This window comes from Salmo salar, chromosome ssa05, assembly GCF_905237065.1.
Source record: "Salmo salar chromosome ssa05, Ssal_v3.1, whole genome shotgun sequence".
Taxonomy (NCBI): Eukaryota; Metazoa; Chordata; class Actinopteri; order Salmoniformes; family Salmonidae; genus Salmo; species Salmo salar.
This window is the reverse complement of record NC_059446.1, coordinates 12,991,500-13,007,187: the sequence shown is the minus strand read 5'-3', so window position 1 is coordinate 13,007,187 and position 15,688 is coordinate 12,991,500. Positions and strand designations below refer to the sequence as shown.

At 41.9% G+C, this 15,688-nt stretch overlaps 2 protein-coding genes across 5 annotated transcripts; one reads left to right on the top strand and one right to left on the bottom strand.

Annotated features, from left to right (window-relative positions):
- Positions 1-1,911: 1,911 nt before the first annotated feature.
- Positions 1,912-4,349, bottom strand: LOC106604270 (uncharacterized). Of its 3 annotated transcripts, none has more exons than XM_045717910.1 (3): positions 3,491-4,347; positions 3,088-3,263; positions 1,912-2,786 (listed from the first exon to the last, which is right to left on the bottom strand). In XM_045717910.1, the coding sequence occupies exons 1-3, from the start codon at positions 3,845-3,847 to the stop codon at positions 2,756-2,758; spliced, it is 564 nt and encodes a 187-aa protein (XP_045573866.1). In that variant the 5' UTR covers positions 3,848-4,347; the 3' UTR covers positions 1,912-2,755. The 3 variants fall into 3 exon arrangements, with proteins under 3 accessions (XP_045573866.1, XP_014054230.1, XP_014054231.1); XM_014198755.2 differs by having other exon boundaries at positions 3,111-3,263; XM_014198756.2 differs by lacking the exon at positions 3,088-3,263 and having other exon boundaries at positions 3,491-4,349.
- A 1,233-nt stretch (positions 4,350-5,582) lies between these two features.
- LOC106604272 (ankyrin repeat and SOCS box protein 12) lies at positions 5,583-11,443 on the top strand. Of its 2 annotated transcripts, none has more exons than XM_014198757.2 (5): positions 5,583-5,709; positions 8,385-8,578; positions 8,918-9,100; positions 9,332-9,860; positions 10,114-11,443. In XM_014198757.2, the coding sequence occupies exons 2-5, from the start codon at positions 8,417-8,419 to the stop codon at positions 10,245-10,247; spliced, it is 1,008 nt and encodes a 335-aa protein (XP_014054232.2). In that variant the 5' UTR covers positions 5,583-5,709; positions 8,385-8,416; the 3' UTR covers positions 10,248-11,443. The 2 variants fall into 2 exon arrangements, with proteins under 2 accessions (XP_014054232.2, XP_014054233.2); XM_014198758.2 differs by having other exon boundaries at positions 5,699-5,783.
- Positions 11,444-15,688: the final 4,245 nt, after the last annotated feature.

The following is a 15,688-nucleotide window of genomic DNA, read 5'->3' as shown; positions in this document are numbered from 1 at the left end:
CATTTAGTGTCATCTTCATTATCCTGTGTCTTCTTTTTAAATCAGTGCTGAGTGTTAAAATGTAATTGCTAACCTTACAGTGCATTCATAAAGTATTCAGTCCCCTTCACTTTTTCCAGATTTTGTTAAATTACAGCCTCATTCTAAAATTGCTTAAATTGTTTTTCCCCCTCATCAATCTATACAAAATATCCCATAATGACAAAGCAAAAAGGTTTTTGAAAAATGTTAGCTAATTTTAAAGAAAAGACAAAAACTGAAATATCACATTTACATTAGTATTCACTCTTTACTCAGTAGTTTGTTGAAGCACCTTTGGCAGCGATTACGGCCTCGGTTCTTCTTGGGTATGACGCTACAAGCTTGGTACACCTGTATTTGAGGAATTTCTCCCAATCTTCTCTGCAGATCCTCTCAAGCTCTGTCAGGTTGGATGCGGAACGTCGCTGCACAGCTATTTTCAGTCCGGGTTTTGGCAGGGCAACTTGTACCGAAGCCAATCCCTCATTGTCTTGGCTGTGTGCTTAGGGTCGTTGTTCTGTTGGAAGGTGAACCTTCGCCCCAGTCTGAGGTCCTGAGCGCTCTGGAGCAGGTTTTCATCAAAGATCTCTCTGTACTTTGCTCCATTCATCTTTCCCTTGATCCTGACTAGTCTCCCAGTCCCTGCTGCTGAAAAACATCCCCACAGCAGGATGCTGCCACCACCACGCTTCACTGTAGGTATGGTGCCAGGTTTCCAATGGTGATTTTAGCGTGTAAATCTTGGTGGGGGAAAAAAAGTGGAACGCATGCCAGAAAAGCATATGGACAACATAACGCAACACTAAACAATACATGAATTGCACTATAACGGTGACAAACGGTGCCCGCAAACATAACAGCAGTCCCAACATCTTACCACTGCTACCCTTGGCTATCAGCGGAGCCTTGTCTGGCAGCGAAACAGTTCATTCTGCCTCATTTACTGCCTTTTAAAAAAACATATCTGATATGGTTGACTTGCTTAAACAAATGTGGTTTCTACAGACAATTGAGATGTACAAACTATGGCAGAAGGCGACGACAAGCAGATAAGAGGCAATCCGCAATTTTCATTAAGACAATGAGCGAGCTAGGACGGACGTAACGTTAGTCAATATAACTATTTGTTTAGCACTTCTGAAATGTACGCGACAGAATTCAGAACATGGGCCGTTCTTAAAGTGTTCTCCCTGTACACCAAGTCAGAACCATAGGATGAATAAAGGTAGGCATATAAGCAGACAATGAAAGCTCTTAAAATATTAGATTTTTTACATTTCTCTAAAACAGGTTATAAGCTACAGTAGAACAGTCAGAACAGTAGGCGAAATTAAGAGGGGTAAATTATTAGGGTGAGGCACATGGGATACTAACATCTTACCCAAGTGCAGACTATCAGAGGCCAGGAGTGCCTTGTCCACACAGCCACTGTCACTGATTCCTTCCAAACCACTCGTTGAATTTGCGATTTCCAACTTAATGTTTATGTCCAATGGCCAATGAGCACCGATATGTTTTATCTATAATTTCTCTTCATTATTTCTCTTCCTATGACAAGGATTAAATTGGATTTGCCAGTAGACTGTCGTCTTGATTCATGATGATGACTGCTAGCTAAGATTGGGAAAGTATGATGTTGACATGATCAGTCCAATCAAAGCTACTGTACATATAACGTGATTTGAAGTCATTTTATCTGTGGCCAATGACCTTGAGCCTTCATGGATGGGCACTTCTATGGCAGCAGCCAAAGGGCTAGAATTTTCAATGTACCGAGTCAATGTGCGGGGGTACAGGTTAGTTGAGGTAATTTGTACATGTAGACAGGGGTAAAGTGACTATGCATAGATAATAAACAGCGAGTTTACAAGCAACAAGTCGAGATCTGTATTCGCTAAAAGTTTTTATTCAAAGAATGAATTTCGGCATCCTATGGAAGGACCGCGGTTGTACAGGACAAACATAAGTATCAACTGATGGTGACTCAATGTTGTTGCTCGCATATCACCCAACCAGTTATCAAAACACAACTCCGCCTCGACACAAGCCAACGGAGTTGAGCGTTCTTCAGCTAATGTTGCTATTGGTTCTAACATTAGAAATGTAAAACATACTGCATTTACTTGTTACTCTGTATTTAACATGTTTGCATTGCATGAACACTTTCCATGGCTGAACTATAATGACTGTGCTGTAACGGTTTGCGATGATATGAAAGTGGGTTCATTGTTGGAGTGTATAACCCAGGAAGTTGTTCTAATGTTTACTGAAGGCATAATGGACGGTCAAGGACTGAGAAAACCATGATGCTTATTTGCTTTTAACAGTGTTGTATGTGAAACTTGAAGACAAAAATAAATGTATTTTGTACTGCAGTTGGAATTGTATTTCCTTTTATGCTTCAAGATGAATCTCATTATAATACACATGATCAATGACAAGCAGTGAAAGTCACAGGCTGCAATCCAGTTCCACGTAGGGCTGTCTCGAAGCAAAAGTAGTTCACTAGGGAAAAGGGTGCCATTTCTGCTATGCTCAGTCACATGGCCAGCATGAGGGTACACTTAGCTCAGTTCTTGTATTGTCGTCAGGGTAACCCCAGATTGACGTTCTCTTGTCTGGGTACATCCAGATTCCTGTTCTGTCTCCAAGGGAACCCTAAGTTGCTGTCTTCCTCTGGCCTGCAGTTGTTCCCAGATCCTGCTGGGGGAGTCAGAGGGCTTGGGGAGGCCCCTTAGCAACTCTCCCAACAGACACACAGCGTCCTACAACACATGAGAACACAGGTTACTTCCCCCACTACACACCCTATATTCTTTCTGGGACAGTTAGTAGTTTAGACGGCCATTTTGGCACAGAAACCTAAAATAATAACAGAGCAAAGCAGGGAATGTATTGACAAGACGGAAGCAGAAAGGAACACCACAATTGAAGATCCTGTACTCTATGTGCAGTCCGTCTTCCTGTGTTGTACCCTGTTGTAGAGGTGTGTTGTACCCTGTTGTAGAGGTGTGTTGTACCCTGTTGTAGAGGTGTGTTGTACCCTGTTGTAGAGGTGTGTTGTACCCTGTTGTAGAGGTGTGTTGTACCCTGTTGTAGAGGTGTGTGTGTAGTTTATCCTCCAGTGTGTTAGTGTCTAGTTGAGTAGTCTTCCTCCTGATGAAGGTGTTCAGGGACAAAGCTGCCTGCTGCTGCACACACACTCCACACACTGATGGGTCATGCAGCTCTGTGTCCATGGCCTGTTAATTAACACACACACACACACACACACACACACACACACACACACACACACACACACACACACACACACACACACACACACACAGTGTGTTAGTAATTGCTGCAGACAGTCAGCCTCACCCCCATAGAGAGATATGGCTGAGAGATACAATGAGGCTAAACCAAGGTAGACCCACCAGAACTGATATACAGTTACTATGCCCAGATAAAGTGTCAGTCTCACCCGTCTCATCTCCTCTGTGAAAGTCTTCATCTTCAGGGCAGAAATTAGCTGTAAAGGGACAGGCTCTCCTGCAAGGTCTTCGCACTCCCTCTGTCTCCTCACAATCTTTTCCTTCTGCCTCTCTCTCCTCTCACTCACTGCTGTAGTTTCTGTGTTCTGTTTTCTGTGTATTTGTATGATCATTCTCCTCCACGTCTCACTCTGCAACACCTGCCTCCCCCTCCCTCGGGGGGCTGTTCTCTCCCCCTCTTCCCCCCTCTCCTCCTGGCTCTCTCCTCCAGTTTCTGGGTTTAGTTTGTTGTTGACCTGTGTTATCATTCTCCTGCAGTAGATCTCCAGTGCCTCGTTCTCCTCCATACCCAGGGTCAAGAAAAAGCCATTTTCACGCAGCCGGAAATGCCACTTCAATGTCTAGGGAACACAACTTTGTTGCATTTGTTTATGACGTTGCTAACGTAACTTCGACTTTCAAAGGTTGAACAAACCGACCTAATATCAAACACTGTGGCCACTATGTGATATTATTTTTCAGGATTTTCTGATCAACTGACGGACAACTGAATCACGTAACGAGAGGAGTTGACGAAAGTTGGATTGATGCTACCTAAACTAGCTAGCTGTACTGCTTCCAGCAGACCATAACGTCTAGCCTCAACGATTATAGTAAAATGCACACAACTACAACGTACACGTAACATAAAATATCTAACCTTGTTGACGCAATTATGTATCCCCAAACTTTGTGATGAATTAGCTAGCTATTATATAAAATGTAAAATGCTTTAGCTAGCAAGCTACCCAACCAAAACTACAACAGAGCAACAATCTTGTTCTTGCGAGCGCAGTGCTGCTAACAATGAGTATTTACCGCCACCTAGCGTACTGGAGTGGGGTCGATGAAGAGGCTCCCAAAAAGAAAAAGTTAATATTTAGAAATACTTTTGGCTAAGCTCAGTTGTTATCTGCCTGCTTATATATTTTTATATGACAACATTTGATGTAAATCATGATGCTTTATGATATTATATCATAGTATACTTTATTACCTGCGTGCATTTTATTGTAGAAACGTATATTGTAGGTAGGCATAATTAAATTAAAAGCAGGCCTACTTTGAGAAATTGGCTACATTTTCAGGTCAGTTATAAGGACAAAGTAATCTAAGCTATAAGCAAACAATGGTTACATCAAATAATTTCCCTTCCATGTGTTTTTGAGAGGCGGAAACAGACTTCACTTCCCAAAATGCCTGGAATGTGTAGATCATCTTGGAAAAGAATGTAAGATGACCACCATACTTCTACAAATGCAGAGGTCTTCTTGATCATGGTTCTGCGGGCAGGGCAGGGCTGTGTGAACAGCTGATAGTCTACAACAGCCTCTCTGACAGTCAGACAGCTGCGCACAGACTATAAGATCGCTGCCAGTCACAGTGTAAACTAAAGAAATGGAGGTGATGACAGGCCTGTTACACGTAGACACAATACAGCACAAATCATTTATCTTAAAGGATTTCACTACAAACTTACACTCTTTAAAAAAAGATTTGAAACCTAAAGGGTTAAAGTTACTTTTGGTGAGCATGGCAAGCTAAAATGAAAACAGACTGAAGTAAGCCCATCTGATTTCAGATCACACATCATCGAATGACATGTTTGCTGGTACAGTAGTCTAGTGGTGTATTTCTACTACTGACCATCAGTTCTAGAAGTGCTGCTTTATCATGTAATCTTTACTCAGGACACAGTGAAACACCAGGGAATACCAAGGCCCCTGCCCACCAACCAAACTCACAGCCTGAGTGTCAGTGTCACTAGTCTATCACCCATCTAATTATAACCCCCCACAGTTCTCCAAGAATGGAAGTTTAGATAGGTCCATCTGTGGGACTAAAAATAGCCCCCCAGCAGCACCCAGCCAGCCAGACCCCCTCTCTGCTCTGCTGTGTTAGACAGCAACACATATGCACACCCGTGCGCGCACACACACACACACACACACACACACACACACACACACACACACACACACACACACACACACACACACACACACACACACACACACACACACACACACACACACACACACACACACACACACACACACTCAGCTCTCAGCTCTCAGACCCCAGTCCCTGTGTGGATACAGCAACACATTCCTCTTGGAGTCTCCTCTTCCTCCATGTGACCAACGGACCATGGAGTTATAAGAGAGTGGTAAGTGTTTACTACCAACGTCCTGATTAACATTGTTGGCAGAAAAATCCCTGTTTGGTGACCCTATAGGTGAGGTAAGTAGAAAGCATTGTTAACCACCATTTGCTGTGTGGCTATGGGTCTTTGGATTATGGTAGCTATAGCAGGAGTTAAATGGGGAATGGGATTCTGTCTGGGTTGGAAGTTTTTTACAATCCCCAAATCTGTTGCTTTTTGATCGTATTTTCCATGATCATATTTAGAAATATTTCATTTTCTTAATCCATTTCCCCATTATACCCTCTCTGCAAACTTGTGCAAACCCATATGGTGAGGATGTGGATTTCACTAATTTAACCCTTGCATAGTATTGTCTATTTCAAGAAGTGCTCATCCCACTTGGCTTCCAATAACACATTTGTCTGAGAGTAAATGAACTGAATGTTATATATTATTCTGTGAACTGGGCTCTATGTAGTGTGTGAGAGATGCATGTAGCACAAACATTCCCAGCACTTAAGTGGCCTATCTATTTCTGTCTCTATCTATTCCTATCTATTGTCTATTCCTGTCTATTATATATTCCCTGTCTCTATCTATTCCCTGTCTCTATGTATTACTTTCTATTATATATTCCCTGTCTCTATCTATTCCCTGTCTCTATCTATTCCCTGTCTCTATGTATTACTGTCTATTATCTATTCCCTGTCTCTATCTATTCCCTGTCTCTATCTATTCCCTTTCTCTATGTATTACTTTCTATTATAGATTCCCTGTCTCTATGTATTACTTTCTATTATATATTGCCTGTCTCTATGTATTACTTTCTATTATATATTCCCTGTCTCTATCTATTCCCTGTCTCTATGTATTACTTTCTATTATATATTCCCTGTCTCTATCTATTCCCTGTCTCTATGTATTACTTTCTATTATATATTCCCTGTCTCTATCTATTCCCTGTCTCTATATATTACTTTCTATTATATATTCCCTGTCTCTATCTATTCCCTGTCTCTATCTATTCCCTGTCTCTATGTATTACTTTCTATTATAGATTCCGTCTCTATCTATTCCCTGTCTCTATCTATTCCTGTCTCTATCTATTCCTGTCTCTATCTATTCCCTGTCTCTATCTATTCCTGTCTCTATCTATTCCTGTCTATCATCTTTTCCTGTCTATATCTATTCGTTGTCTCTATCTATTCCCATATCTATCTATTCATATCTGTTATCTCTTCCTGTCTATTATATTTTCCTGTCTATTATATTTTCCTGTCTATTATCTATTCATGTCTATTATCTATTCATGTCTATTATCTATTCATGTCTCTAGCTATTCCTGTATATTTATTCCCGTCTCTATCTAGTGCTGTCTATTATCTATTCCTGTCTCTATCTATTCCTGTCTATTATCTAATCCTGTCTATTATCTATTCCTTGTCTATTGTCTATTCCTGTATATTATCTATTCCCTGTCTTTATCTATTCCTGTCTCTATCTATTCCTGTCTATTATCTAATCCTGTCTATTATCTATTCCTTGTCTATTGTCTATTCCTGTATATGATCTATTCCTGTCTATTATCTATTCCTTGTTTATTATCTATTCATGTCTCTATCTATTATCTATTCCTGTCTCTATTTATTCCCATCTCTATCTAGTGCTGTCTATTATCTATTCCTGTTTATTGTCTATTCCTGTATATTGTCTATTCCTGTCTCTATCTATTCCTGTCTATTATCTATTCCTTGTCTATTATCTATTCATGTCTCTATCTATTATGTATTCCTGTCTCTATTTATTCCCATCTCTATCTAGTGCTGTCTATTATCTATTCCTTGTCTATTATCTATTCATGTCTCTATCTATTATCTATTCCTGTCTCTATTTATTCCCATCTCTATCTAGTCCTGTCTATTATCTTTTCTTTGCCTCTATCTAGTCCTGTCTATTATCTATTCCTCTCTGTTATCTATCCTGTCTCTATCAATTCCCTGTCTCTATCTATTCCTGTCTCTATCTATTCCCTGTCTGTTATCTATTCCTGTCTATTATCTATTCCCTGTCTCTATCTATTCACTGTCTTTATCTATAGCTGTTTCTATCTATTTCCTGTCTATATCTATTCCTGTCTCTATCTATTCCCTGTCTGTTATCTATTCCTGTCTATTATCTATTCCATGTCTATCTATTACTGTCCTGAAGCACAGATGAGCCATGGCTGGTACAAACCCAATCAGTTTAGCTATGCCTGTATGTCTGTATTCTCCCTGTCTTGGTCTGATGCCGGTGTCTGATTCCAATTCTCCCTCCGAGGATCTATAAAGGTTATTCATTAACTTAATTATATCCCCCCCCTCTCTCTCTCCTCTCTTTCTTCTCTCTCTCTCTCTCTCTCTCTCTCTCTCTCTCTCTCGATCTTCTCTCTCCTCTCTCTCTCTTTCTCCTCTCTCTCTCTCTCTCTTTCTCCTATCTCTCTCTCTTCTCTCTCTCTCTCTCTCGATCTTCTCTCTCCTCTCTCTCTCTCTCTTTCTCCTCTCTCTCTCTCTCTTTCTCCTCTCTCTCTCTTTCTCCTCTCTCTCTCTCTTTCTCCTCTCTCTCTTTCTCCTCTCTCTCTCTATCTCCTCTCTCTCTTTCTCCTCTCTCTCTCTCTCTCTCTCTCCTCTCTCTCCTCTCTCTCTCTCTTTCCTCAGATGGGGGAGTTGTAACTGTTAGTAGTAACAGTATGGTCCTAGACAGTATCATATACATCTATAGTAACAGTATGGTCCTAGACAGTATCAACAAACCCACCAACCCTCTCAAGATGAGTCTAATGGATGTCTCCAAGATCTTCTCTCTGCTTCAGCCCAAGGAAGAGGATGAGGAGGACAATGAGCATGGCCAGGTACAACCAATGAGCTTGCAGTGCTTTGTAACTTAGCAACCTATCACTGAGACAGCATCAGTAGACTTGCACAGCATCAGACCCACTGGAAAGATTGTAAGGGTGTGACTTCCAAGTCTACATGGGTGTGACCTAACCAGGGTCGTATTCATAAGGACCTAATTTACAAATGATGTCCAACCGAAAACGTCAACAAGCTTATTTTATTGAACAAGTTCAGATAGTACCTCCCTGCTTCTGTTTTTGTTTGTTTTGAGTGTAGGGAACACCACCAAGCAGTGCAGCCCAATAACACTGTGTCTGTGGTAAGTGGTGGTATAACACTCCTCTGTTCCCCAGGCTCTGAACCAGGCCGTGAACAGTGATGACGTGGTGGTGTTAGCTGAGCTGTTGTCCCAGGAGAGCTACAGAAGGTGTATCAACAGCAGAAGCGGCTGGGGCATCCCTGTGACCCCCCTACGGACCGCCGCAGCACACGGACATCTGAGGTGTCTGGAACTCCTGCTGGAGCACGGAGCGGAGGTGAGATGTGGTGATAGAGTACTTTGGACTAGCTTCTCGTACCCAGACGCCTACTCCTGGTTTAATTTACAGTCTGCACTTTTAGAGTTAAGGTTGATTCAAACAACAGCCATTTACTCTATGCTACTGTATACGCATGTTGTGACAGCTGCTGATGTAAAAATGGCTTTAGACATAAATGTGATTTAGCCTATTGATTAATTATTGTTTGGTGATTGATTGGTTTTGCAGGTGGACAGTCTAGATGTGAAGGCCCAGACCCCTCTGTTTACAGCGGTCAGTGGTAAACACCTGGACTGTGTTGTGGTCTTATTAAAGGCTGGAGCCGACCCCAACGGCAGCCCGTACAACAACTGTTCCCCGGTGCTGACCGCCGCCCGCGAGGGAGACGTGGAGGTCCTCAGGGAGCTGCTTCAGTTCGGAGCCGAGGTCGACGTCTGGCCCAAAGTCCCTGAGTGGGCCTCCAACGCCACAGCCTGCAGGGGACCCCTGTACATATCCGCTGTATATGGACACCTGGACTGTTTTAAGCTGCTACTGCTCCACGGGGCTAATCCTAACTATAACTGTAAGTCAGAGAAGATGCTGGCCAGGATCAAGCAGCCCAAGACGGTGTTGGAGATGTGTCTGAGGTATGGCTGTGGAGTGGAATACATACAGCTGCTCATAGACTTTGGGGCAGACGTGTATCTGCCCACGCTGATTATCGACAAGACCACCAAGCAGAACGAAGCGGTGGTGCTGCTGCTCAAGGAGAGAGGTGAGAACATCACACACACTTGTTTCACTTTTGTATCATATTTGTTAAACAGTCGTTTCATTTTTGTTAAACAGTTGTTTCAGATTCGTTACGTTTGTTGCACATAAGTTATACATTTGTTACATATTTGACGGTCACATATTCAGTCTGTTCTGTATCTCTAATTGATTGATGGTTGTTAATGATGAGAACATTGGAGACTTTCTCGTATTTCATTGAATTAACAAGAATCTCTGCTGTGTTTTATTTCCAGTTTGTCCCAATACTCTGATGTCACTGACACGGCTTGCGATTCGGAGATACCTCCCCATGGTTAATAAAATGACGTCCGTAGACCGCTTGGACATTCCCCAGATACTGAGGAACTACCTGAAACATCTCACCTGACCTCTATCTCCTGACCTCTGAACTCTGCATGAAGATGATGTCACAAATGGATACGCTATATGGCTGTCTCAACAGTGGATTCCTCTGATTCATCTCCACTGTTCTGAAAACACATGTTAGGAGAAAGCAATAGGGAGGATGATTTCTGCAAAACTTTCAAAAAAAGTGCAACAATTTCATACCATCCTCTTCTGTCTACTGAGTGCATCATGGGCTGCAAAGTCCAGTTTGTTCTGTTTGTATTGTAGGTGTGAATAATAATTATGCCAAGTTTGCCTTTGAATAGCTGTAGAGGTTTTATTAGAAGAAACATGTTTATTTAACTTAATCTCTGTGATTGAATTCAGCAAATGTTTGGAAAATGTAATCATTGGAAATTGGTTGAAGGATTCTGAAACTATGGTGAAGACACTGCCCTCTCCTGGACAGTTATATGAGTGCAGAGAGCTTCAGGAGAAACCTTTAGTAAGTGTAAAACTATGAGTAACCACTAGGTGTCACACTACCACTGTAAATGTATTCTCCGTCTATGAAATCACTTCTCACCATTGGCAAGTAATCTTTAGTCAAGCTAAAAACAATGTCATTTGTGGAATCTTGCTCGCATTAGGAGTGTCCTCGCTGATAGCTCAGCGACACAGTATTGTGTAGTGCATCGAACCAGGTTCAACCCAGTCAGCAAACAAACAGGGAAACAAGACATTGCCTTATTTGAACAGAAGGATTAGTACACAGACAGGATATTACATCACATTACAGGATAAGGATATCCTGTCTAACGTCCACATTGACCTTAGAACCCAGTTCAGTATATAGAGGTTTTAATTTCAACAGAAGTACAGTTATATCAATGTGGTTGAGTTTTTACAGAGTAATACAGCGTAATAATTCCCAGTGCTCTTTGATTACGTGGAAACATACACATAGACTTCTCCACGCTAACCCATTCACAGTTCCAGGGTTGTTTTTTTCCATTTCTACAACAAATCAAAACAAACCTAATCTAAGGCCAGAGAGAAAATATATGTTCCTGCTATTTGTACTGTACAAACATGGTGATGACATTTCATACTGACAGATAAAATAGAAGTCATACCAGAGTCCCCCCCCCCCATCCCCCCCTCCCCCTAGATGGCAATGTGAATGTACAGTGAATAGCCTAGTAGCTCCAACTAAACTTGTTACTTGTCTTGTTATCTGTTTCAGTGTCCATACATTAGTACCCTGACTGTTCTGAAACCACATACTACTGTATAACCAACTAGAGAAAAGCAACAAGGATTTGTAATGATGACTGTGTGTACTTCCCAAATGGCACCCTATTCCCTGTATAGCGCACTACATTTGACCAGGGCCCATTGGGACTATATAGGGAACAGGATGCCATTTGGGATGAAACCAGTGCATCATATGTATAATGGCTGATACAGATTTCTCCTTCCTTTCAGCCCTAAATATAGACTCACCCGGCCAACAACAGAATCAAGGGCTTATACTGTCAATGACTAAAACAACAACATTAATATCAACATAATATACCATATTACATTTCATAAATATTTGTGATAATATTGTAAGGAAAATAAATAGTGTGTCCTAAATGCACCTGAAAGAATCCATAACTGTGTTGAGTAGAGCTGCTGACATGAATAGATAGAGTACATGAATGTATTCAGGACGATGGTTACATATAGCTCCTTCTACCAGGTTTCTTATTGGTTCAGCATAAATACATGCTAACGCCATGAACAGTAGATAGAGCTCCTATGTGGTGTGCCGTTGCCATAGAGAATGACCCTTTTACCTGGAATCTGTTCTGTAGGAGTAGTTCTGTAGGAGTAGTTCTGTAGGAATAGTTCTGTAGGAGTAGTAGGATGCCAGAGAACTAACTGATCAAATGAACACATGATTTATCAAAGTATAAACTAGAGTCCAGTGTTATGTTAATGTCTTAACCACCAATCAATTAATTATTGATTGATAGCAAACCACAATCAAGTGTTATAATAATATTATTATGGCATGTCAGTGGATTGATATTCTCTACTGTTGTCTGCCATGAATAAATATAATCCCCTGAGAGAGAAACAGTATATTATGGCCTAGTGAAAACATCAGATCATTACATGGAATGAAACAGTGGAAGGTTGTAAAATAATGACAAGCAGGTTGGTTGTTAAAAGAGAAAACCAAATCTTCAAAGAGTTCATCTCATGTGTCATGCAGAACTCTGGATGCCATAAACATCATGCATCTACCTGGTACTGAGGGTAGAACTGGGTCTCTGGTACTGAGAATAGAACTAGGTCTCTGGTACTGAGAATAGAACTGGGTCTCTGGTACTGAGGCTAGAACTGGGTCTCAAATGGCACCCTCTTCCCTTTATAGTGCCCTACTTTTGAACAGGACCCATGGAGCTCTGGTCCAAAGTAGTGCACTATATAGGGAATATGGTGTCATTTGAGATGCAAACTAGAACTGAAACAACACTGTTGGCTATCTCCAATACTAATATTGTAATATAATATATGATCTGTTGTTTATACAGTATGCACATGTAGCTAGCTGCTAATCATGTAGCTAGCTGCTAATCACAGGTAATATGACTGCTCTGACTGTTTCCTCACCATTTTATGTCAGTTAGCTTCTCTAAAATGTGGAAGTTCAACTGGAAAATAAAAAAGTAGTTTAAATAAACCAAATACTGACTAACTACACTGCTCAATAAAATAAAGGGAACACTTAAACAACACAATGTAACTCCAAGTCAATCACACTTCTGTGAAATCAAACTGTCCACTTAGGAAGCAACACTGATTGACAATAAATTTCACATGCTGTTGTGCAAATGGAATAGACAACAGGTGGAAATTATAGGCAATTAGCAAGACACCCCCAATAAAGGAGTGGTTGTGCAGGTGGGGACCACAGACCACTTCTCAGTTCCTATGCTTCCTGGCTGATGTTTTGGCCACTTTTGAATGCTGGCAGTGCTTTCACTCTAGTGGTAGCATGAGACGGAGTCTACAACCCACACAAGTGGCTCAGGTAGTGCAGCTCATCCAGGATGGCACATCAATGCGAGCTGTGGCAAGAAGGTTTGCTGTGTCTGTCAGCGTAGTGTCCAGAGCATGGAGGCGCTACCAGGAGACAGGCCAGTACATCAGGAGACGTGGAGGAGGCCGTAGGAGGGCAACAACCCAGCAGCAGGACCGCTACCTCCGCCTTTGTGCAAGGAGGAGCAGGAGAAGCACTGCCAGAGCCCTGCAAAATGACTTCCAGCAGGCCACAAATGTGCATGTGTCTGCTCAAATGGTCAGAAACAGACTCCATGAGGGTGGTATGAGGGCCCGACGTCCACAGGTGGGGGTTGTGCTTACAGCCCAACACCGTGCAGGACGTTTGGCATTTGCCAGAGAACACCAAGATTGGCAAATTCGCCACTGGCGCCCTGTGCTCTTCACAGATGAAAGCAGGTTCACACTGAGCACGTGACAGACGTGACAGAGTCTGGAGTCGCCGTGGAGAACGTTCTGCTGCCTGCAACATCCTCCAGCATGACCGGTTTGGCGGTGGGTCAGTCATGGTGTGGGGTGGCATTTCTTTGGGGGGCCGCACAGCCCTCCATGTGCTCGCCAGAGGTAGCCTGACTGCCATTAGGTACCGAGATGAGATCCTCAGACCCCTTGTGAGACCATATGCTGGTGCGGTTGGCCCTGGGTTCCTCCTAATGCAAAACAATGCTAGACCTCATGTGGCTGGAGTGTGTCAGCAGTTCCTGCAAGAGGAAGGCATTGATGCTATGGACTGGCCCGCCCGTTCCCCAGACCTGAATCCAATTGAGCACATCTGGGACATCATGTCTCGCTCCATCCACCAACGCCACGTTGCACCACAGACTGTCCAGGAGTTGGCGGATGCTTTAGTCCAGGTCTGGGAGGAGATCCCTCAGGAGACCATCCGCCACCTCATCAGGAGCATGCCCAGGCGTTGTAGGGAGGTCATACAGGCACGTGGAGGCCACACACACTACTGAGCCTCATTTTGACTTGTTTTAAGGACATTACATCAAAGTTGGATCAGCCTGTAGTGTGGTTTTCCACTTTAATTTTGAGTGTGACTCCAAATCCAGACCTCCATGGGTTGATAAATTGGATTTCCATTGATTATTTTTGTGTGATTTTGTTGTCAGCACATTCAACTATGTCAAGAAAAAAGTATTTAATAAGATTATTTCTTTCATTCAGATCTAGGATGTGTTGTTTAAGTGTTCCCTTTATTTTTTTGAGCAGTATATATAATCATCTCCCACCATTCTGTCCTTCTGTCAAACCCCCTACGTCTTTCATTAATACACTGAGGAGATCAATAGGAACATTTATTAAAATCTAAACTGATTTAATCTACATTTAATTTAACCTACGGGATCGGTTGAGCTAACGAAGGCTAATGTGATTAGCATGAGGTTGTAAGTAACAAGAACATTTCCCAGGACGTAGACATATCTGATATGGGAAGAAAGATTAAATTCTTGTTAATCTTACTTCACTGTCTAATTTACAGTAGTTATTACAGTGAAATAATACCATGCTATTCTTTGAGGAGAGTGGATAGTTATGAACTTGAAAATGTATCAATAAACCAATTAGGCACATTTGGGCAGACTCGATACAACATTTTGAACAGAAATGCAATGGTTCATTGGTTCAATCTAAAACTTTGCACATACACTGTTGCCATCTAGTTGCCAAAATCGAAATTGTACCAAACCTGGAATAATACATTATGGCCTTTCTCTTGCATTTCAAATATGATGAAGGGGGAAAAAAAGCATGTTTTTTTCTTTGTATTATCTTTTGCCACATCTAATGTGTTATATTCTCCTACATTAATTTCACATTTCCACAACCTTCAAAGTGTTTCCTTTCAAATGGTATCAAGAATATGCATATCCTTGCTTCAGGTCCTGAGCTACAGGCAGTTAGATTTGGGTATGTCATTTTAGGCAAAAATTTAGGTTTTAGATAGTCTTAGGATTCATCAGACAAAAAGAGTGAAATGTCCCTGATATTCAACAGATGGTCTGGTACTACAATAATAATGCTTGGGTTTGTTATGGGGTAAATGCACCAGTCAAGCACAACAACCTCCGCTCACATGGAAACAGCCTGACCTATTCTGGAATACACACTGCATATGTAACGGAGGTTGTTGTGCTTGACCTGTGTATTTAGTGATATTTAGAAGGATATTCAGAGTGATATTTAGAGTGATATTCAGTTTGGCTCCCAGGCTCCTGCCCTTCATGTTTCTGTCCGTCCGGTTTCTCTTACACTGGGAATCCCCACTCGCAGGCACAGAGCATCCCAAATGGCACCCTATTCCTTATATTGTGCACTACTTTTGGCCAGAGACCTATAGGGAATTGGTTTGCCATTTGG

Bases quoted from the DNA above. Each gene is read 5' to 3' on its own strand.
- LOC106604272 (XM_014198757.2), top strand. From the start codon at position 8,417: ATGGTCCTAGACAGTATCATATACATCTATAGTAACAGTATGGTCCTA. The intron at 8,579-8,917 runs GTACAACCAATG...TCTGTTCCCCAG, and splicing joins AGGACAATGAGCATGGCCAG to GCTCTGAACCAGGCCGTGAA. The intron at 9,101-9,331 runs GTGAGATGTGGT...TTGGTTTTGCAG, and splicing joins TGCTGGAGCACGGAGCGGAG to GTGGACAGTCTAGATGTGAA.
- LOC106604270 (XM_014198755.2), bottom strand. From the start codon at position 3,847: ATGGAGGAGAACGAGGCACTGGAGATCTACTGCAGGAGAATGATAACA. The intron at 3,264-3,490 runs GTGAGACTGACA...GTTAATTAACAG, and splicing joins TCACAGAGGAGATGAGACGG to GCCATGGACACAGAGCTGCA. The intron at 2,787-3,110 runs GTACAACACACC...CATGTGTTGTAG, and splicing joins ACACACACCTCTACAACAGG to GACGCTGTGTGTCTGTTGGG.